At 36.6% G+C, this 24,909-nt stretch overlaps 1 protein-coding gene across 1 annotated transcript; it reads left to right on the top strand.

The window, feature by feature from the left end:
• Positions 1 to 1,734: 1,734 nt before the first annotated feature.
• LOC138317593 (uncharacterized) lies at positions 1,735 to 21,489 on the top strand. Its single transcript, XM_069259369.1, has 9 exons — positions 1,735 to 2,161; positions 4,803 to 4,916; positions 5,890 to 6,024; positions 9,996 to 10,193; positions 10,776 to 10,919; positions 11,688 to 13,265; positions 16,458 to 16,510; positions 17,306 to 17,360; positions 17,864 to 21,489. Exons 1-9 carry the CDS (start codon positions 2,152 to 2,154, stop codon positions 18,247 to 18,249), a joined length of 2,673 nt encoding a protein of 890 aa, XP_069115470.1. The 5' UTR covers positions 1,735 to 2,151; the 3' UTR covers positions 18,250 to 21,489.
• The last annotated feature ends 3,420 nt before the right edge of the window (positions 21,490 to 24,909 follow it).

Below are 24,909 nucleotides of genomic sequence, written 5' to 3'. Positions count from 1 at the left end.
TCAAAATTGGAGCAAATACCTAATGTAACATTTTTCTGTAAAATGTCAACTTCCTGTTGGAAATCTAAACGGATCAAAGTTCAAACGTACTATTTTTCATTCAAGGTCACATGGGCCAAAAATTATCAAAAAAAAATAATGGCTTACTGTGAAGTTCTGGAAGGCATAGCGACCTAATACTCGGCCTGTAGCATGCTGACATAAATGGCTACCTAGTTTGTTAATATATATGATTGACATTGTCCTATATTCAAGGTAACAGGGGCCAAAAACCTGAAATCTTCAAATGAAGTTCTAGAAGGCTTAGAGACCTAACCTGAAGCGTGCACATATAAGTGACTACCAAGTTTGTTAATATAAATGTCCTTGACCTTCATTCAAGGTCACGCGGACCAAAAATCCTAAAATGTTCATATGTTTTCATAGCATGCCGACATCAATGACTATAGAGTTTGTTAATGTGACCAAAAATCCTAAAATATTTAAACTACTTTATGTCACGTTCTGAAAGGTCTAGACCTGAAATTGTAGCATGTTTAGATAAAGGGTACCAAGTTTGCAAAATATAAATGACCTTGTCTGAAATTCCTTGTTAACGAATTAAAAACCCGTCAAATTGTCTAATAAGAATTTCTAGTATTAAACATTACATGTTATAAAGGGGTGGCATATTATGTACACCCAATTCAGTTTGTTTTTCTATAAATTATATTGACTGTTCTTTTGTCTCATATTTGACTCTCGCATACGTTTCGTGTACACTAATGGTATGTATGGTCGACATCATCCTCGATACTCCAGGGGTTCCGATCACTTACGATCTCTACACCCCTGGACTATCTCACTATAAAACTGGAGGCAACAGAACAGAACAGGTAATTTAGTCCTTTGATGTACATCAAAAGAGCCGTAATAACGGTACATTGTGGTTGACTATGTGGCTTTGAAGTTGGGAGTCGCTCTCTCTGTCTGTAGTCTTCAAAGGAAATCTTCGCTGGTCTGTGATTGGTCAAATATTTTCAGCTGAGCTGCCTTCCTCTCAATTTCACTATGAGATAGTCCAGGGGTGTAGAGATCGTAAGTGATCGGAACCCCTGGAGTATAGAGGATGTTTTGTCCCATACACTAATGGTACTAATGGTATGTATGGTCGACATATACATCTTACTGTTATGTTTGTTGTTCAGAGGTGACGCTTAATTTATTAGCCGAAAATTGTGAATATTCTAAAAAAAAAATAACTTTGAATAACCTATTCGGCCATCCATAGATTTATGAGGATATGCGGAGGGAAGCGAAAAAAAATTATTTGGAATAAATGTGGTTGTTAAGAAATTGAAGTAGGGCGAGTGTGTACACGCGTACGTAAAAATGAGCGGCGCGTGTTTAAAACAAAACTCGAGTTACGTAATTTGAACTTTGACCTTTATCCGTGTACCAGTTTAGATCATCCTTGACCGTTTACGATTATACGTTTTGATAGCTGGTTGGACCAAGTTGTTCGTTTATGAATAAAGGACCTGCAGTAGCTGGTGTTTTTTGTTTTCAGACGAACTTTGACAAAGCCCTCACAGGCCTGTATTAAAACTGATGACCCGTCAGGATTTATACATTAAATAATGACATTAACAAACGGTCGAACCGGTTGTTCCGAATAAACGAAAACGGCCCAGGTATTACTCACGACCGGGAGTAACGCGTTTTGTTCACGACTCTCGAATTAGAGTATATAAATAGAATAGGACGTCTCTCAACTCAATCCGCGAATTTGACGTGAACTCGGCCATAGAGTTAACCAGTTTTTAAAACAACTGTATGTATATGATCTGCAAGTCCCGCGTCTATGAAGATAATGAATTCTTGAGATTTCATACATAAATGTCATCAATTGTAGATATAAGCATTGAACCGCATTTAGTTGACAATGCGCGCACGGGATCATGTCGGTTAAAACGAGTTGACCCAAGATTATCGGTATACACGGAATAATAACGCAGAATATCACCCACCTAAAGTTAGATCGTCGTATATAGCGATGTGAACAGGACCGACGACAGCGTTTGAAAGTGACAAATCATAATATCTGATGATTGAAAATAGTTCAGCGCTACACTGTAGATCAACAACAAATTGCATCAAAAGGGATTGAAGATGAATTTCCGTAAGTGTCTAAGTCTAAAACATGCTGAATATTACAGTTGTATGACATTATTTTACATGTATGTGAAGTTCACAAATGATAATTTACACATAGTCACCATCCTCGATACTCCAGGGGTTCCGCGATCACTTGCAATCTCTATACCCCTGGACTATCTCATAGTAAAACTGGTGGCAACAGAACAGGTAATTTTGTCCTTTGATGTACCTCAAAGAGTCGTATAACGGTACACTGTGGTTGACTGTGTGGCTTTGAAGTTGGGCGTCGTCTCTCTGCAGTCTTCAAAGGAAATTGTTGCTGGTCTATGATTGGTTCAGACGTTTTCCTTTGAGCTGCCTTGAATTTTATTATGAGATAGTTCAGGGGTATAGAGATTGTAAGTGATCGGAACCCCTGGAGTATCGAGGATGATATTTCACTAGTAGCCATTATTACGTTTAAACTACAGGTACAAATGTAAATTACAGTTGAGTGTAAGCTAACCTTTACACCCTAGTGCACTCGGAGTGTACTTCATTTTAAACTACAGGTGAACTAGTGGGCCTAGTGCACTACATTTAAAGTACAGGTAAGCTTAAACTAGTAGTGCACTGCGTCCAGTCAGGTGTGACTATTAATTAAACACCTATATAGGTAATGGGCAGTGCCATTGAACACCTGTGTGAGATACATACCTGTACCTGACTACCTGTAGTATTTACATGTATCTATACTGATATATATCTTCCTTGTCTCCCCATAAGTAACAGTTGCTTTTTAGTCTTATTTAATCAAATTTTACTCAAATTATGATTTTTTTTTGTCATAAATTATAATGATTTAGTGTGATATTTATATTTATTATACCTTAAGTGAGAATCCTGCATTTTGATTGGTCGAGAGATATTTGGTATTTTACACTATCACACGACAGGTAACATTAGAACAATGGGAAACAATAGACACGTTCGTAGCAACCCCCTAGCAACAGGTGATAGTGTATTTTTGACAGTGTAAAATATTAACTGCCCGAAAAAGACGCGCACTCGTTTCTTTTTTCGGGGCCATCTTTGTTTTTTGAAACGACGCGTCAAAATTTATCTGGAGCTCTTTCGCAATAGTTTTGCCAAATTAGTCTGTTTATCAGTATTTTTTTCATATTAACGACGGAGCTTTCCATTCATGCCTTTTCGCTTACCGTCAAAGCGCTATATGTTGTTTTTTATGAACCTGTTGGTGATTAGGTGAACGGAAGACATGCGATTTCAAGCGTCTTCGTGACGTTGCTAATGTTGTAAAAAGACGACGGGACGAAACCATAATTCATTGAGATTTATAAAAAAACGTTAAGATTTTAACAAACACAGGAGACAAGACAACAAAAATGTTCACCAAATGCTTATTGTGAGTATTCTTTTTTATAATGCAATGGTAGTTAGTGCTACTGAGTAGAAGCTGATATGCTTTTCTACTGCCGACGGTGACTGTTGGACTTTTGCTAAAATCAGTTAAAATGTTTCAATAGATTGCAAATACTTGAAAACTAGTTTTGTTTCTAGACTTTTGGTATAATAAAATAACTACTACCTGCATTAGAGGGTGACAGTGCCTAGTGTCACCCCTGGGAATATCACTGTCACCCTCGGCTTTGCCTCGGGTGACAGTGATATCCTCCAGATGACACTAGGCACTGTCACCCTCTAATGCAGGTAGTATTTATATAGTGTAAGAGTGATAATACAGTTACATGTATTTAAGCCATATAGACTTTATTGAATTCTCTGTTGTTAATTATACATGTACTTTAATAAATTTAAATGATTTAATGAGATTAACATTCATCATCATATATAATATGAACAATATGTAAAAATAAATGTTGTGGAGTCTAATTTACAAATGTACTTTCATTTGAATTTTTAGCGATATTTAAACCAGAGACTTAATCTCTGTTCAAACATATATTTCTACATATTATGTAATACATGTAGTGCTTTACAAAATTTGAAATATATTTTGATATATATAATTAAATATATTTAATTTTGATTTATTCATTGTATTGTTAGTTTGAGTGATATATATTGATATATAAACATTAGATCTATATTGAAATCAAGAAAAAGTTGTGTACATTCATATTAGAAAATAGCTTAAAGTGATGACAAATACAAATCATGTGGAGTGTTAGGCCAATATAGTGTTTATATATCTTAATTTGTTTCATTCTGTATCTGAACTTAGGTGACCGTTATAGCCTGCCTATAGACTTTTTGTTAAATAGTATAAATATAAAGATATATCATACAGATGTTTCTGTGTAAATTAAGTTTTGCAATTTAATATGTTTGAGATTTCATACCTTTTTTTCGAGGGCCAAAACTGGATTTTGTTTGGGTGGAATAGTCTGTCCATACAATTTCTGTACCTCATGTACACGCATGCACCCTCCCTAGCTCCGGGGGTATTATGCCTTGAAGCATGTTTGGAATACACATTCTGTATGTATATATATTGGGACTGGACTATGCCATTAAGATTAAAATATCGAAAAAATTATATAACAAAATTTTTCAAAGAAACCCAGAAGGGGCGGTCTACCTTAATAGAATTTATTTTGATCAACTTTTAAAGATATGATAATTAAATGCTTAAATTTCAGGAATAGTTTGTTCTGGTGCAGATGACATAAGAAATGGTTTTGCTTTGAAACTAGCAAAGTTGCTGACTAGTCGAGAACCAAAGCCTGCTTTTTCTGGGATTCTGCCTGTGCAAGGTAACCAATCATTTTTTTTTTTTTTTCTTTAATCTGTTGTCACATTGTGGTCAATTTTGGCACTACCTGTACATTGTATACAAAATAATATGCTCATATTAGGCCAAAAAAATATCTGTTTAGGGTTACATTGGCAAAAAAAAAGGGTCGGTAGGTCGGGAGGATCTCTTTTTAGTGTCTTTCACTCTAAAATAATGGCCGGAACCTGAGTCTGAGATCGAAATCCTGACTTTTTAAAAAAAAATTCTTTGAAAAGTTGGGGAAAAAAATAGGGTTGGGGTAAAAAGTTAGGGTCGGTCGGGTAACCCTAAACAGACATTTTTTTTGGGCCTTATATAAGTGGTCCTGGCTGACTTAAAAAACCTGATGTGTGTAAAATGGGCCAATGCATATAGGGTTTATACATCTGTATCAGAATTCTCGAAACATTTATATATATATAATGTGGCAAAAGCACTCGCGTAACTAGTCAGTCCTTATTGATTTCATTTCTTATATATTTCGTCCGTAAGGATTTTTCTTGAAATTTATTATATATATATACTTACAATTAAACACCAATTATTGTTCAATTGATGTAAATCGTTTATGCTATGTCGGCGATGGAGCATCTTTAATCTAATGATGGTCATTAATTGACAACACAGTGATATTAAATGATATCGAGGAACATCAGCGGAAGTGACTAATTCACCATTTACGGGATCCTGTCTTTGTTGTGTATCAGGGATTCATTTCTTTATTAAGATAATTTTTTCACTTTACTTTTAAAACTACCCCCACACACCTGTATAGCTAGCAAGCTCTGTTTACTCTACGACAATGCCACAAACATCATGGCTGCTTTGGGTAGAATACACAGCCTGTGTATAGAATACACAACTCCATCTAGATCTACCTTACTTCCTGATTGTCTGTGTAAACATATGAAATGATAAATTTTGAATTTATTTCTTTCCCTTCTCATTTACAGGGATCAGTGATATACCACATGCTTGTACCTTTTTGGAGAGCGATTTTGGGGGAACTACAATATTCATTTTGGACTCCACACTAATATCATTGACTCAACACAGGAAAGCATTTAAGTTCTTTAGAAAAATAACAGGTGAGCTTATAAGAAGAGTGAAGAAATGGACCCTTGGACACTGTAACAAGATACTCAAACCAATAAGCTAGTGTACTTTGTGACCTGTGATTGACCTTCCACGACTGCTTCATCCTTCCCTCTCATTGTAGACCTCTGATAGTAATAGTATAAAGATAATAATTAGGCTTACTGGGTCTAGATATCTTAATCATAGGCTTACCGGATCTAGATATCTGAATGATACGCTTACAAGATCTAGATATCTGAATGATAGTCTTACTGAATCTAGATATCAGAATGACAGTCTTACTGGATCTAGATATCTGAATGACAGTCTTAGTCTTACTGGATCTAGATATCTGAATGATAGTCTTCTGGATCTAGATATTGAATGACAAGATTTATATATCTGAAATGACATCTTAGGATAGATATCTGAATGATAGTCTTACTGGATCTAGATATCAGAATGATAGTCATACAAGATTTAGATATCTGAATGATAGGCTTACTGGATCTAGATATCTGAATGATAGTCTTACAAGATCTAGATATCTGAAATGATAGGCTTACTGGATCTTGATATCTGAATGATAGTCATACATATAGATATCTGAATGACAGCTTACTGAAGATATCTGAATGATATCTGAATGATAGTCTTACTGGATCTAGATATCTGAATGATAGTCATACAAGATTTAGATATCTGAATGATAGGCTTACTGGATCTAGATATCTGAATGATAGGCTTACTGGATCTAGATATCTGAATGATAGTCATACAAGATTTAGATATCTGAATGATAGGCTTACCGGATCTAGATATCTGAATGATAGGCTTACAAGATCTAGATATCTGAATGATAGTCTTACTGGATCTAGATATATCTGAATGATAGTCTTACAAGATTTAGATATCTGAATGATAGGCTTACGGATCTAGATATCTGAATGATAGTCTTACTGGATCTAGATATCTGAATATAGTCTTACTGGATCTAGATATCTGAATGATAGTCTTACTGGATCTATTGATGATATCTGAATGAATATTGGCTTACTGGATATAGATATCTGAATAATAGGCTTACCAGATCTAGATATCTGAATGATAGGCTTACTGGATCTAGATATCTGAATGATAGTCTTACAAGATCTAGATATCTGAATGATAGGCTTACCGGATCTAGATATCTGAATGATAGTCTTACAAGATATAGATATCTGAATGATAGTCTTACAAGATCTAGATATCTGAATGATAGTCTTACAAGATCTAGATATCTGAATGATAGTCTTACCGGATCTAGATATCTGAATGATAGTCTTACCAGATCTAGATATCTGAATGATAGTCTTACTGGATCTAGATATCTGAATTGATAGTCTTACTGGATTTAGATATCTAAATGATAGGCTTACTAGATATAGATATCTGAATGAAAGTCTTACTGGATATAGATATCTGAATGATAGTCTTACCAGATCTAGATATCTGAATGAGATGGCTTATAGGATCTAGATATCTTAAAGATAGTCTTACAAGATTTAGATATCTGAATGATAGTCTTACAAGATCTAGATATCTGAATGAGATGGCTTAGCGGATCTAGACATCTGAGTAATAGTCTTAAAAGATCTAGATATCTGAATAATTATGAAGATAGGCTGACCAGATCTAGATATCTGAATGATAGTCTTACAAGATCTAGATATCTGAATGAGAAGGCTTACCTGATCTAGATATCTGAATAAAACTATTACCGGATTTAGATATCTGAGTGATAGGCTTACTAGATCTAGATATCTGAATAATAGGCATACCCTAGTTAGATATCTGGATGTAGATATCTGAATATAGTCTTACCGGATCTAGATATCTGATCTGAATGATAGTCTCACAAGATCTAAATATCTGAATCCTTCATTTGCTTTTGCGTTAATTCCGTTAGCAATCGTTATCGTTAGCAATCTTTTATTATTAATCATTATCGTTTGGGTTTATCATTAGTTCCATTTGCGATTGTTTGCATTAGAAATTGTTTGCATTAATCATTTGCAGGATCCACTCCCACTAACGTTGTCTACTGAGCCAATATATATGTTCGGTTCGGTTCCTATAGTAACATCGTCATGCAAAAACATAATTTTTCTTACAAAAATTGAAAAGATTGTTGTCGGAACTTTCTAAATATATGTGGGTTGTTTACCAAAATTGTTGATGCAAAAATGTGAAAAATAACTTTGAAATAAAAGTTTCATTTTCTTGAACTGTAAAAATTCTTGGGAGTTAAGGGGTAATGATGAAAAATTATAATATTGAGAATTTCAAAGATGCCAATTTTTATTTAAGCATTGAAGTCACTATTTTTTAACTTCATCTGGGTATGAAAGAAATTTTGTTTGCAAACTGTGTCTCACAAAAGTTTGCAAACAAAATTTATTTTACATTTTCTTGAACTGAAAAAATTCTTGGTGAGTTAAGGGGTAATGATGAAAAAAATACAGTATTGATTATTGAAAAATTTCAAAGAAATTTATGCCAGTTTTTCATTTAAGCATTGAAGTCACTATTTTTATTCAATTTCATCGGGGTATGAAAGAAATTTTGTTTGCAAACTGTGTGAATCCGCGTATCTCACAAAAGTTTGCAAACAAAATTTATTTCATACCAGCGATGAAATTAAAAAATAGTGACTTCAATACTCTTATAATTAATTTCCCAGGATCAACTTTATAAAATGAAATACATTTACACGTATGAAATTCCATTGATATTTTCCAAGGGATTATTATTTTTCCAAATGCAATGATGCACGTCAGTGTTTTCTTGATTGTGACGTCAGGAGTCACTTGAATTTCATTGCGCTTTCATCTTTCGGATTTTCTTCTCCTCAACGAAAAGAGGATTACACACATGTATAATACAATGGCATTATCTCTTTTCAGAATTTCTCTCACACGATATGGGAGTTTTCCCTATTTAAGATCAACAAGAGACGTACCTCCAGAGGACCTAGAGGAAATTCAAACAGGAATTTGACGAAAATTTATTGAACAGGTTTCATTGTTCAGTGTGCTGATCGTGAACTCGAAGAAATCGCAAACCATGCTGACAGACAGATAGCAACATGCCACAAAATGTGAAGGTAATCACCCTTTGATTGATATATTTAAATGTTAAATGAATATCATATGTGAGTAGTTAAACTATTATCTCGCCCATCTTGAAAGAGAGGGTCGGGGGTGGTAGGAGGTAATACATTTACCGACATATAGGTATAATTTTACATTTAATGACCCCAACATAACTGGCTGGGAAGTAGGCTTTTACATGAGATACAGATTCCAATCAGTAAATAGCACAGCATACCATCCAAACAGATATCCAGAAACTTTACAAGATACACATTTTTGAAAATATTGAAATATCCTAATTTTGAAAATCAGATCATTATTAATAATTAACACATTGATTTTTGCCTTGATTTTAATCAAATTATAGAGCATTAGGATTATTAAATAGTAAATGGTTTGCCTTAACATGCATCGCTAACATCCAAAAATGGAATCCAGACAAGTAATATGGGCATAAGGTATAATTTAGTTTCCAGAGGGCAAGTTTTATTGTTTTTAACGAAGAGAACACCAATGTCCACTGCCAACACAAAGAAGGTTTGGTCCCTGCCGAGCTCTGGAATCTGACAAATGGGAAGGCATGAGTACAACTTCTTTACAGGAGCCAGTGTAATGTCCACTATCTGAACCTTCCAAACTACCTAAGGCAACACCACTACCGGAGGTAGGGTTTCCACTCAATAGATTGTTTAATAATGGAAAACTTGACCTTGTCCATTATAGAGCTCCTTAGGTCCTAAAGGAGGTCAATTATACACTTGTATATTCATTGCCTTTCTCTTTCAGAATTTCTCTCCTCTCGTTATGGGAGTTTACACTCTTGTATATACATGGCCTTTCTCTTTCAGAATTTCTCTCCTCTCGTTATGGGAGTTTTCCTATTTTGATCAACAAAGACGTACCTCCAGAGGACCTAGAGGAATTCAAACAGGATTTTGACCTCCCAGAAAATTTTGAACAGGTTCTTGTTCAGTGTGCTGATCGTGAACTCGAAGATATCGCTAACCATGCCTACAGACTGATAGCACATGCCACAAAATGTGAAGGTAATCACCCTTTTGACATATTTTAATGTTAAATGAAATCATTTGTGAGGATTATAATATTAGCTCGCCTCTTGAAGAGAGGGGCGGGGGGGTAGGAGGTATCATAATTACCGACATATAGGTATAATTAGGGTTACATTATGACCCCAACATAACTTGGCTTCCAATTAGGCTTTACATGTAGATACACATGCCATTGTAAATAGATACACATTTGCATAACCCAACAGATTCCAAAACTTTACAAGATACACATTTGAAAATTTGAAATTCCTAATTTTAAAATTCAGATCATTATTATATTATACTACATTCGTCCCCATGTTATAAATTATATCAAAATGAACATTGTTTAACAATGTATAATAACATATAACTTACAACAAAATGTAGTGCAGCATAAACCACATTAGACTTTAAACAATTTTAATATTTTTTGTATTAGTTCATAGTAAAGGTTTGCCTTACATGCATCGCTAACATCCAAAAATGTAACATAAGCGTCCAGACTAGTAGTGATAGTGGCGGAATCCAAATAAGATGATAATAAAGTAAACATGACCTAATTTTGTTTTAACGAAGAGAACACCAGTGTCCCTGCCAATGAAGGTTGGCCCTGCCGAGCTCTGGAATCTGACAAATGGGGAAGGATGAGTACAACTTCATTACAGGAGTCCAGTGTTTGTCCACTACCTTCCTACTACCTAAGGCAGCCCTCACTACCAGGTAGAGTTCCACTCAATAGATTGTTTATAAAGGAAAAGTTGAAAAAGTCATTTATTGAGGGCCTTGGGGGAGCAAAAGGTGTCAATTTAGATATTTTCGTATAAAAGACTTCTTCTTTAAAGTTAGGCAATAGATCACACTGATATTGCAATAGTTGTAATCTTATAGGGTTAGGATTCAAAAGTGTACAAATGGTGTGGCTGACCCCTCAATCTGGCGATATCTATATAAATATCTTCTCTGAAACTCTCTTGCATTGATAGCAACCCTGTATATTAATGGGGATTCAAAATTAAACAATCTTGGGTCAATTTTGCTATTTCTAATTGTAAGAGATTTTGTGATAATTCATAAAAGACCCAGGTGAGTGATATCGTTCATCTGGGCCTTTTGTATGAACTTGTGACTGTTTCACGTGTGAATTTCAACATAATGTATCTTTCTGAAAGAAAGCATATGCATATTCACTTTGACAAATAATTGCGTCTTGAGTAAACAAAGAGTTGAAATATGACTTTTCTAGAGCTTGTACATGCATCTACATCTTACATTTGCATCCCTCAATAAGAGTCCCCGTTTTGTTACAAGTTTTAAGTGTCCTGGTCTCTAATTTCAGTAAGTATAAACATTTCTTCATGTTATTTAACATAAACATGTATATATATTAATAATAATAATAATATTGATGAAAACATGAACATTATCTACATTAGATTTCCTTAAATTTCTCGTAAAGAAAAATGGTACAATGTGTAACTTTGTTTTTAGATTCATCTTCAAGTAATGAGGATTTAAACAACTATCAAAGAAGAGCTACTGAACACCATTGTTCCATGTCCTCTACAGATTCAGTGAATGGAACACGCATGTCCCCCATTGGTAACTCCATGACAGCACCCTTCAAGGGTCAGGTAAGGTCAGTGCCAATGCCAAGATCACCAAAAATTCAACAGGAACCAGAATTCAAGTCTGAGCCTGCTGGATCACATTTGATGGGATATAACTTAGATCATGTGACATTAAGTAACAATGGTTCTCGAAGAGTTCCTGAACAGAATCAGGAAAACAGCTTTTCCTCAGAAGAGATGTTTATATCAAATCATCCACAGCAGCAGCTTATTCACCATGCAGCCATGAATACAAGTTTGAATGACAATGGAAGCTTGGGTCGAGGTCCAGGAGGGTTGCAGTTTCTCAGCGAGGAGCCACTTAGTCAGCAGTCAGATATTGTGTCATCATATGTCCTTGGTGACATGAATCATTTGTTGGATGACCTTGGAGAGAATGAGTTGTCTGAATCCATGTTTAATCCTCAGAGTCAAGGTCACTCTTTACCTCCAAGACTCAGTGTAAATTGTAACAAACCCAACGATGTATTGGCCGTTGAAAACAATGAAAATTTCATCGATGAACCTGTTGTTTCTTTTCCAACATTTGGTCCTACCGCAATGAGCAGGGTATGCGCTGATTGTGTTGAGAGAAGGAAGTCTGACAGCATTCCATCTATTGAATCGAATGAGGTCAATTCTATGATTATGAGTGATGCTAGTGGAAAGCTTGATAGAAGTGGCAATAGCTTCGGAAGCCATCAGCACCAAAAGTTTGGTCTTGGTCAGCAGTCACAGCAAAGACAGAGGTCACTTGCAGCACAAAGATTTCCTCAGCAAAGTGAAGGATTAGATATCAGTGAAAGGTCACAAGATGGTCAAGGATTAAAGCAGAGGCACGTACTACTAAATGAGAGGGTGAACCAGACGCAGGAACAGAGTTCACAAGAACAAAGTGCTCTTAATATCCAGATGAATCTAATTGCAACTGGAATGGCAAAGATCAGAGTTCCAGGAAACCAGATGTGGCAACAGGAATCACGTATGCCTAGTATACAGAAAATACCGCCAAAAGGTGGTACGCATAATAGAAATATGGCTGGAATGCAGAATATTGCCACAGGTTTAAATGTTGTCCCTAATTCCACACGGAGAATAACCTCTTCACCCCAGAAGATGACCTCTTCACCCCAGAGGATGGCCTCCCCACCCCAGAGGATGGCCTCCCCACCCCAGAGGATGACCTCTCCACCCCAGAGGATGACTTCTTTAGCCTTGAGGATGGCTTCCCCACCCCAGAGGTTGACCTCGCAAAGGCAATTCATTACCTCCACTGTGAGCTTGCCAAATCTGCAGCAGGAGACAGAAATTAATTTACTATCAAATGACGATGGGGCGTCACGAGGACTAAGGTCTCTTCCAGATAATATACAGTCACATACAGCAGGTTATCTTGAACCAAACATCAGACATGGATCCGGAGCTACAGATCACCATTCAACCATGCAGTCCTATACAGGTAAAAGAAATGTTTATTAATGATTAGTTGTGCTATTTTTATTACATTACAAAAGCAAAAGCTTTGGCATATTGTAAATCTAATACCCTTTCTCAATTTATTTCTGTCTCAAATTTTAAGCAAATAGATATGCTTCTCTTTTATCAAATGAACAAGTTACATCCTTTCATTGCCATTTGTTTGTTAGGTTGGTATTCCAACAGGAAAACGTTATTTGAATATTTGGAAATAAAAGTAAAAAGAGCATTTTTAAGCCCACCATCATCAGATGGTGGGCTATTCAAATCGCCCTGCGTCCGTCGTCCGCTGTCCGTCCGTAAACAATGCTTGTTATCAGTATTTCTTAAAAAGAACTACAGGGATTTTGTTCAAACTTCACATGGAGGTTACCCTTGGTCCCTAGTTGTGCCATACAGATTTTGAGCTGATCGGAAAAACAAGATGGCCGCCAGGCAGCCATCTTTGATTTTGGCAGTTGAAGTTTGTTATCAATATTTCTTGAGATCTACTGAAGGGATTTTGTTCAAACTTCACATGGAGGTTACCCTTGGTCCCTAGTTGTGCCATACAGATTTTGAACTGATCGGAAAAAACAAGATGGCCGCCAGACAGCCATCTTTGATTTTGGCAGTTGAAGTTTGTTATCGATAGTTCTTGAGAACTACTGAAGGGATTTTGTTCAAACTTCACATGGAGGTTACCCTTGGTCCCTAGTTGTGCCATACAGATTTTGAGCTGATCGGAAAAACAAGATGGCCACCAGACAGCCATCTTTGATTTTGGCAGTTGAAGTTTGTTATCAATATTTCTTGAGATCTACTGAAGGGATTTTGTTCAAACTTCACATGGAGGTTACCCTTGGTCCCTAGTTGTGCCATACAGATTTTGAGGCTGATAGGAAAAACAAGATGGCCGACAGGCGGCCATCTTGGAATTTGATAGTTAAGGTTTGATATCCCTATTTCTCAAAAAGTGCTGAAGGGATCTTTCTCTAAATTTAATATGTAGGTTCCCCTAGGGCCCTAGTTGTGCATATTGCATTTTTGGACCAATCGATGTGAACAAGATGGCCGCTAGGCCGCCATCTTGGATTCTGATGGTTAAAGTTTGTTATCGCTATTTCTCAGATAGTACTGAAGGGATCTGTCTCAAATTTCATATTTAGGTTCCCCTAGGGACCTAGTTGTGCATATTGCATTTTGGGACCGATCGGTCAACAAGATGGCCGCCAGGCAGCCATCTTGGATTTTGTTATTCAAAGTTTGTTATCGCTATTTCTGTTTTTTCTCAGAAAGTACTGCTGTGATCTGTCTCAAAATTCATATGTAGGTTCCTCTAGGGACCTAGTTGTGCATATTGTGATTTGGGACTGATCGGTCAACAAGATTGCTGCCAGGCAGCCATCTTGGATTTTGATATTCAAAGTTTGTTATCGCTATTTCTCAGAAAGTACTGAAGGGATCTGTCTCAAATTTCATATTTAGGTTCCCCTAGGGACCTAGTTGTGCATATTGCATTTTGGGACCGATTGATCAACAAGATGGCCGCCAAGGAGTCATCTTGGATTTTGATAGTTGGAAGTTTGTTACCGCTATTTCTCAAAAGGTACTGAAGCGATCTGTCTCAAATTTTATATGTAGTATGTTTGAAAAAGTTTAAAAAGTAGAGAAAAGATCCATCTTTCCTTTGTCAGATATAGATAATTCTTTGGTGGGCGCCAAGATCCCTCTGGGATCTCTTGTCAATTAAGACCATAGTAATCCGACAATATACCCTTTATGGAGTCCTTCGACAATCCTTCCCAAAATATAGTGTTGCTATATTTCGAGTAAATATAAAGGTGGTCACCATTAGGAAATTACATTTTAAAATTAGCTGAAACTTGACTGAAATGATTCTGACATGGTCCTTACCAAGTGTTGTTAATTTCGGGTTCTATCCGAATTCCACTATTGCCACCAAGGTTCCTACATGAGAACTCATTTTGAACTTCTCCTGTTTGACCACTAAAATTTAGTGAGAACTTGTCTGAAATCATTATGAAAGTGTTCAGACAAAGTGTGAACATGGCTGTCATGACCACCATCATGAAAGCACATTTTGCACTTCTTCTCAAGCTCCGCAATTGCGATTTGGATTCAACTTGTCTGATATATTCTCAACAGAGTCCCAACCAAGTGATGCTATTTTTCGAGTCAATCCCAATTTCAAGATAGCTTTCACAGCTACCATTTTGAAAACACATGTTGCACTTCTCAAATTCATTCAATGCAATTTAGCTGAAAACTGTCTTAAATGATCCTGACATAGTCCCCACCTAGTGTTGTAATTATTTTGTTCGATCTGAAATTCAAGATGGCCACTGACATGTTTCAGGCCGTTTTGGGCGGGTCCGTATAAGGCCATTAAAGTCATGTTTCAACATGACAGATGTTGTCATGTTGAAATATGACTTTAATAGCCTTGTTTCAAAATATATACAGGTGGTAAATATCCTTTAAAAATTACTGAGGCTTTTCAATAGCCAAAATGATTACATGCAAATGAGGATTTATATGTGTTAAAATGTTTTAGCCCACAATCATCAGTGTGCTATTCAAATCGTCTTTCGTCCGTCGTCAGTCCATCCTTCCGTCCAACTACTTTTCACATAAATTGGACTCAAGGTGTGCATATTGCATTTTGGGATCAGTCAGTCAACAAGGTGGTCGAAATAGTTGAAATTTTTTACCGCTATTTCTTAGAAAGTACTTAAAAGGTATTTCTCAAAGTTCATGCATAGGCTTCCCTACCACGCGTGAGCATATATTTTGGGACTGATTGAAAGTCAACACGATCTCGGTCCTTTTTTGAATGATCAGGAAACAGCATTGCTGATAAACTTTTGAACCGGTCAACTTTGATTTTGACACAATACTGACAAGGCCTTCCTCAGAACTGCTTAGTCTACTTGGTCCGTAGTCCTGGGGGCAAATCCAAACACATTACTAGTAGGTGAATATGGCTGTGAGTGGCCATATTGAATTTGGTAATATTGAAGTGTCTTTCTGCTATGTAGACTTTATCTGAAGGTTTTCTATGTGTATGCAAAGGAAAAGGACAGCAGAGATGAGATTCTTCCCATCGACTTACAAAGATCATACAACGGTGGGCACCAAACTCACTCAAGAATATCTTGTTTCATTTCAATAGGTAACAGATTTGGAGACTATCCATCGATTGAGCATACTGATCCACATCAAAGGGTAGGTACAAAAATAGTAAAAAAACAAACTGGGCTATACATATTTGTTTGGTTGTTCTTTTATAACTGTTACCAAATCGTAGAATATAGTTGTTATGAATGCAGTTAAGTTGACTGGTATACATGTATAAAGGATCTCTGTCAGCAAAAGAGTTATCTCCCCTGACTCATCAGACGATTGATCTCTTGCGGATGTCATATGTTTCGTTTTGCATTGCCTATGGTGTGTATTGACTTACTGCACTGTTGAAAATCTGGCATTGAATATATAATGAAACAAACGTATTGGTAGCATAGTTATTTCTACTTTCACTTTAAACAAAAATATGTAACTGCGGCTACACTATAACGTTATCTCAATGTCATTCTCTGTTGCCAAGCGGAAAATTCTGACGCGGTACAGTCACATAAACGGCTTTGAAGTTGAGATTTAAAACAAAATGTCAATGTAGCATTATGTCTATAACCTCTTTATGGGTTTATCTTTTATGAATGTTTTCTTTTTTATAATTTTTTTTTTTTTGAAATTTGTGATTTATTTTTTTTGTAATTTCATATGAGTTTGACTTGTGCAACACTGGATTTTGTTGTGGACCTGGGGGGCCGGCTCAAAAGGGGTCAATATGGTGACATTCATATAAACATCTTCTTCTCTAAAATTTAATTTTAGTGATACAGGCCTTCTGAACCCCTTATTGTTCATTATCTGAACGAAATGTTAGATTCTAGGTATTCTGGCCTATATGTTGTCATAAAGTTGTAAAGGATTTATATTGTGACTTGATTTGTTTTCCAGGAGAATAGGAGCACCATTGGTCGAGGAAATTCAAACACTCGTCGTGGGTGTGAAGGTTAGTTCTAATATATTTATATATATCATATATGCATCATTTATAATTGAATGGTCTGAAGGTTCTCGACACATTCGAATCTCATATCCTTGGTGCCTCAGAATGTCCCCCTGGGATGGGCTTGAGTTTGCAATGATTTACATCAGGAGCATTTCTTACATTTTAAGCTTCTAACTTCTAGCAGTGCGAGTTAGCTAAAACTTGCCTGGCGGACTATGTATTGTTATTACCCCCCCCTTAAACACACACACACACACACACACACACACACACACACACACACACACACACACACACACACAGACATTATTGGCATGTCTTTCCAAAATATGAGCTGGACGCATAATTAGCCATATTGAAAATATATATTACATTCTAATCCTATTGTTTTCTTATTCTTACTCCTATGCAATTGATCCTAAGATTGTCCGGTGATCATTTAATGCCCTTGGAGCTCTTGTTTAGATAAAACATCAATTATTACCTGTTTATCCGTGTTTTAGATGGAGCTTCTGGGGGTACAGACCCAACCAATGACGTCATGGCAGCTGAAAACCAAGTGGATATCCATGAACTTGCTTTCCCTATTGTTGAGTATATTCGCAACCAGCTGGACTGTTCTCAAATGAATAACTGGAAGAATCTGGCAGATTTACACCATCTCAATTATCGTCAGATACAGGAAATTGAACAACTGTGGAAGAATAAAAGGATTGAGAGTCCATTTGAGTATTTAATGCATACGTTCCAACGGTACACTGTGCAGCAACTTCGGCATGATCTGGAAAAAATCCCACGCTTTGACATACTCGACCGTCTTAGGAAAATGGAAATGGAAGGAAAGTTACCTATAGGCTGTGCCGGATTGTTTACTCATAGAACGGGTTGAGGATCCCCTTATGTCACCTGAGACAAAGTCTTAAATAATCAGAAACCATAATTAACACTATGTACAAGTCACACCGACAGCACCCGTTGGTCCTGACTTCAGTGAGCCAAAAGTGTTAATATATCTTTGTGGCTTTCTGTATCAGAACTCGTGTAACCGTTAAAGGTCTCTTGTTTGAAATGTTGCATTCTTTTACAAGGTAACAATGACTTGGATGTTGGCCATATAACTTCCATCAGTCTAAAGTTCGGTTAAGTTTTGTGATCTTTCCTTAATTTGAGATCATTTGTTGTAAAACTATGTGCCACCCGGAATATTGGACTTATCGTATATGGCTATCCATACCCGACTGAATCATTTTGGAAGTCAGAAAATGCGGAACTGATCTCCCGATAAGATATTTTGAGGGAGAATTGCTTGCAATTTTAGTGATACAAAGGGGAAATCGCTTTTAACCTTTAATAAACGTACATGGTTTTATGCATAGTTTCTACATATCAGACATGAAATCCATTTAGATAGTATCACATGATAAATAAAAGAGTATTATCATTTGGACAGAAAACAATCGGCTCCTTCGTTCTGACCAAAATGGTAAGAAATAAGTCCCATAGACTATGCAATGCAGCAAAGCCGCATGTGAATTAAAGTCACAGTGGTTTTGAACTGATGCGACACAATATTTATATACACATACATATATATATATATATGATTGTTATTTAATATGAAATATATTTCAATACTGTAATTGAATTCCTTGCTGTTAATTACTTTAATAAAATTAAGCATTTATCTTTTATGATATGAACAATCTGATAAGCTTTAAAGATAATTGTTTATGAGTCTAATTTGCATGTACTGTCATTTAAGAGATATATTTAACCGGACACTGACCGTGCGCTCCATTTGCGGATTCGTACCAGTTTGTACTAACATGATACAGCACCGCCAAATGGAATGCGTTTGGATTTTTCCATGATCGCGGCACCCATATGAAAGATATGCTGCGAATATAAAAGCCAAGTATTTTCGGTGTTAACAATAAAATGGATATAAATGTAAAACAAAGATAGTTTTGGAAAACATTGAAATAAATAATCCATGTAATTATTTCATCAGATATAAATAATTTCCGTCTTGTTTTCAACAAAGAAAACATGATTACAAATGAAAAAAAAAATCTGGTCCGCCATCTTGGAACCAAGTGGTATACTTCTGAAACTTTAGTTTTATTAGTTAAACGTCCTATTAACAGCCAGGGTCATGTAAGGACGTGGCCAGGTTTGTTGGTGGAGAAAAGTCGGAGTACCTGGTGAAAAACCACCGATCAGCGGTCAGTACCTGGCAACTGCCCCACTTGGGTTTCGGACCCACATCCCAGAGGTGGAGGGCTTGTGGTAATTTGTCGGGACATGTTAACCACTCGGCCACCGCGGCCCCCTTTTGAAAACGAACCACTTGTACCGGTACAGTTCTACTGGTACGGCGCGTTCCATTTGAGATACAACATATGCGTATATGGAACGCACAGTTAATCTATGTTTAAACATATATTTTGATTGATACATTTAATTTTGATTTATTTATTGTATTGTCATTTTGGGTTATTTGTATAAAACATAAGATGTATATTGAAACCAAGCAAAAGTTGTGTACATGTTGTACATATGTAGAAGATTAACTTAAAGTGATATGACATGTACCTTTAAATCACGTGGAGCACGTGTCATATATAAATCATATTGTCAAAAGACATTTTAATCATAGATCTGTTTTAGCATTTACATGTACACATGAAATAGATATTATTTTCATACACAGATTAATCATCTTGCATGAAAACACTTACTATCATCTTGCATGAAAACAAAACACACTTACTATCATCTTGCATGAAAACAAAACACACTTATTATCATCTTGCATGAAAACAAAACACACTTATTATCATCTTGCATGAAAACAAAACACACTTATTATCATCTTGCATGAAAACAAAACACACTTATTATCATCTTGCATGAAAACAAAACACACTTATTATCATCTTGCATGAAAACAAAACACACTTATTATCATCTTGCATGAAAACAAAACACACTTATTATCATCTTGCATGAAAACAAAACACACTTATTATCATCTTGCATGAAAACAAAACACACTTACGTATCATCTTGCATGAAAACAAAACACACTTACTATCATCTTGCATGAAAACAAAACACACTTACTATCATCTTGCATGAAAACAAAACATACTTACTATCATCTTGCATGAAAACAAAACACACTTATTATCATCTTGCATGAAAACAAAACACACTTACGTATCATCTTGCATGAAAACAAAAGCACTTACTTATCATATTGCATGAAAACAAAACACACTTATTATCATCTTGCATGAAAACAAAACACACTTACTACCATCTTGCTTGAAAACATAACACACTTACGTATCATCTTGCATGAAAACAAAAGCACTTACTTATCATATTGCATGAAAACAAAAACACACTTACTATCATTTTGCATGAAAACAAAAACACACTTACTATCATCTTGCTTGAAAACAAAACACACTTACGTATCATCTTGCATGAAAACAAAACACACTTACTATCATCTTGCATGAAAACAAAACACACTTACTATCATCTTGCATGAAAACAAAAACACACTTACTATCATTTTGCATGAAAACAAAAACACACTTACTATCATCTTGCTTGAAAACAAAACACACTTACGTATCATCTTGCATGAAAACAAAACACACTTACTATCATCTTGCTTGAAAACAAAACACACTTACTATCATCTTACATGAAAACAAAAACACACTTACTATCATCTTGCATGAAAACAAAACACACTTACTATCATCTTGCATGAAAACAAAACACACTTACTATCATCTTGCTTGAAAACAAAACACACTTACGTATCATCTTGCATGAAAACAAAACACACTTACTATCATCTTGCATGAAAACAAAACACACTTACGTATCATCTTGCATGAAAACAAAACACACTTACTATCATCTTGCATGAAAACAAAACACACTTACGTATCATCTTGCATGAAAACAAAACACACTTACGTATAATCTTACATGAAAACAAAACACTTTGTTTTTCATTTTGTAAAGTACATGTAAAATCGAATAAAATATCTAGGTGTAAAACAGACCTTTTTCAAACATTTCCTGAATAAATGCCATAACAGTTGTTCTCTTTTGTTCTTTTTTTAGATGACCTATAGTCGTCATGATTCGTCCGTCGTCGTCCGCCGTCCGTCGTGCGTAAACTTTTTCCTTTAAAACGCTACTCCTCCTTAACCGCTCAGCGGATTTCATCCATATTTGGTGTGAAACATTATTGGGGAAGGACAATCATATTTTATATAAATGAGCTTAATCCAACACCTAGGGGCTGAGGGGTGGGCCCCAAAATGGCAAATTCTCTTTATTTTAAGCTTTAAAATCCTACTCCTCCTTCATCCTTGAATGGATTTCATCCATATTTGGTGTGAAACATCATTTGGGACGGACAATCATATTTTAAATAAATGAGCCTGGTCCGACCCCTAGGGGCTGAGGGGTGGGGCCCCAAAATGGCAAATTCTCTTAATTTTAGCTTTAAAAACCTACCGGTACTCCTCCTTCATCCTTGGATGGATTTCATCCATATTTGGTGTAAACATCATTTGGGACGGGCAATCATATTTTATATAAATGAGCCTGGTCCGACCCCTAGGGGCTGAGGGGTGGGGCCCCAAAAAGGCAAATTTTCTTAATTTTAGCTTTAAAATCCTACTACTCCTTCATCCTTGGATGGATTTCATCCATATTTGGTGTGAAACATCATTGGGGACGGACAATCATATTTTATATAAACAAGAGGCCCATGGGCCTTTACGGTCATCTGACTCATGGCACAAAACAACAATGTTTGTTTAGTTTTACGTCCTATTAACAGCCAGGGTCATGTAAGGACGTGCCAGGTTTGTTGGTGGAGGAAAGCCGGAGTACCCGGAGAAAAACCACCAGACAGCGGTCAGTACCTGGCAACTGCCCCACATGGGATTCGAACCCGCATCCCAGAGGTGGAGGGCTTGTGGTAATATGTCGGGACATCTTAACCACTCGGCCACCGCGGCCCCAAAACAACAAAGTCACAGTATAAAGTAGTGGTTAACAATTAATGTAAATAATACAAGGAACTCCTTAGTTATATATGTAAGTTTCTGAAATAGGTAAATGCCATTTGTTGAACAAACTTGGTTGCCCTTCATCCATATATGGTTGTAATCCATTCAAGGATTAATATAAGGAGTCAGATTTTAAAGCCAAATTTCAGCTAAGCTCCCAGTTTGGACCTCCGCCATACTATCCCCATGGGTCTTAGCCTGGTCCTTTATAAAATATGATTGTCCTCACCTAAAGTTCCCCCTTCTGAATCAATTAAAACCCCTTTAGACCAATTTCCATTGAGATCTGAAATGAACCCGAACACAGGAAGTGGGCCAGCAGCCATCTTGAAATACCAAAATTTTGACGAAAATGTTTGCATGTTGTTCGGCATCAATTAAAACCCCTAATTTGCCCTTTTGGGGCCCCACCCCTCAGCCCCTAGGGGTCGGACCAGGCTCATTTATATAAAATATGATTGTCCTTCCCCAATGATGTTTAACACCAAATATAAATGAAATCCATCCAAGGATGAAGGAGGAGTAGGATTTTAAAGCTTAAAATAAGAAAGTTTGCCCTTTTGGGGCCCCATCCCTCAGCCCCTAGGGGTCGGACCAGGCTCATTTATATAAAATATGATTGTCCTTGCCCAATGATGTTTCACACTAAATATAAATGAAATCCATCCAAGGATGAAGGAGGAGTAGAATTTTAAAGCTTAAAATAAGATAATTTGCCCTTTTGGGGCCCCATCCCTCAGCCCCTAGGGGTCAGACCTATCTCAAATATATAAAATATGAATGTCCTTACCTAATGATGTTTCACACTAAATATGGATGAAATCCATCAAAGGATGAAGGAGGAGTAGGAATTTAAAGCTAAAATAAGAAAATTTGCCCTTTTGGGGCCCCACCCCTCAGCCCCTAGGGGTCGGACCAGGCTCATTTATATAAAATATGATTTTCCTTCCCCAATGATGTTTCAAACCAAATATGGATGAAATCCATCCAAGGATGAAGGAGGAGTAGGATTTTAAAGCTTAAAATAAGAAAATTTGCCCTTTTGGGGCCCCGCCCCTCTGACCCTAGGGGTCGGACCAGGCTCATTTATATAAAATATGATTGTCCTTCCCTAATGAAGTTTCACACCAAATATGGATGAAATCCATCCAAGGATGAAGGAGGAGTAGGATTTTAAAGCTAAAATTAAGAAAATTTGCCCTTTTGAGGCCCTGCCCCTCTGACCCTAGGGGTCGAACCAAGCTCATTTATATAAAATATGATTGTCCTTCCCTAATGAAGTTTCACACAAAATATGGGTGAAATCCATCAAAGGATGAAGGAGGAGTAGGAATGTAAAGCTAAAATAAGAAAATTTGCCCTTTTGGGGCCCCACCCCTCAGCCCCTAGGGGTCGGACCAGGCTCATTTATATAAAATATGATTGTCCTTCCCCAATGATGTTTCAAACCAAATATGGATGAAATCTATCCAAGGATGAAGGAGGAGTAGGATTTTAAAGCTAGAATTCAGAAAATTTGCCCTTTTGGGGCCCTGCCCCTCTGACCCTAGGGGTCGGACCAGGCTCATTTATATAAAATATGGTTTTCCTTCCCTAATGAAGTTTCACACCAAATATGGATGAAATCCATCCAAGGATGAAGGAGGAGTAGGATTTTAAAGCTTAAAATAAGAAAATTTGCCCTTTTGGTGCCCCACCTCTCAGCCCCTAGGGGTCGGACCAGGCTCATTTATATAAAATATGATTGTCCTTCCCCAATGATGTTTCAAACCAAATATGGATGAAATCCATCAAAGAATGAAGGAGGAGTAGGCTTTTGTATAAATAGTCTTTCGCACGACGCACGGCGAACGGCGCACGGCGCACGGCGCACGACGACGGACGAAACGCGATGACAATAGGTCATCCTGACCTTCGGTCAGATGACCTAATGAGCGTGGTCCAACCCCTAGGGGCTGAGAGATGAGGCCCCCAAAGGGCAAATTTTCATAATTTTAGCTTTAAAATCCTACTCCTCCTTCATTCTTGGATGGATTTCATCTATATTTAGTGTAAAACATTATTGGGGAAGGATAAGCATATTTGATGTAAATGAGCGTGGTCCAACCCCTAGGGGCTGAGGGGTGGGGCCCCAAATGGGCGAATTTTCATAATTTTAACTTTAAAATTCTACTCCTCCTTCATCCTTGGATGGATTTCATCCATATTTGATGTGAAACATCATTGGGGACGGACAATCATATTTTATTTAAATGAGCCTGGTCCGACCCCTAGGGGCTGAGAGGTGGGGCCCCAAATGGGGAAATTTTCATAATTTTAGCTTTAAAATCCTTCTCCTCCTTCATTCTTGGATGGATTTCATCCATATTTGGTGTGAAACATTATTAGGGAAGGACAATCATATTATAAATGAGCCAGGTCCAACCCCTAGGGGCTGA

The sequence above is a fragment of the Argopecten irradians genome, chromosome 3, assembly GCF_041381155.1.
Source record: "Argopecten irradians isolate NY chromosome 3, Ai_NY, whole genome shotgun sequence".
NCBI classification, from domain to species: Eukaryota; Metazoa; Mollusca; class Bivalvia; order Pectinida; family Pectinidae; genus Argopecten; species Argopecten irradians.
This window is presented reverse-complemented; position numbering and strand designations above follow the sequence as displayed.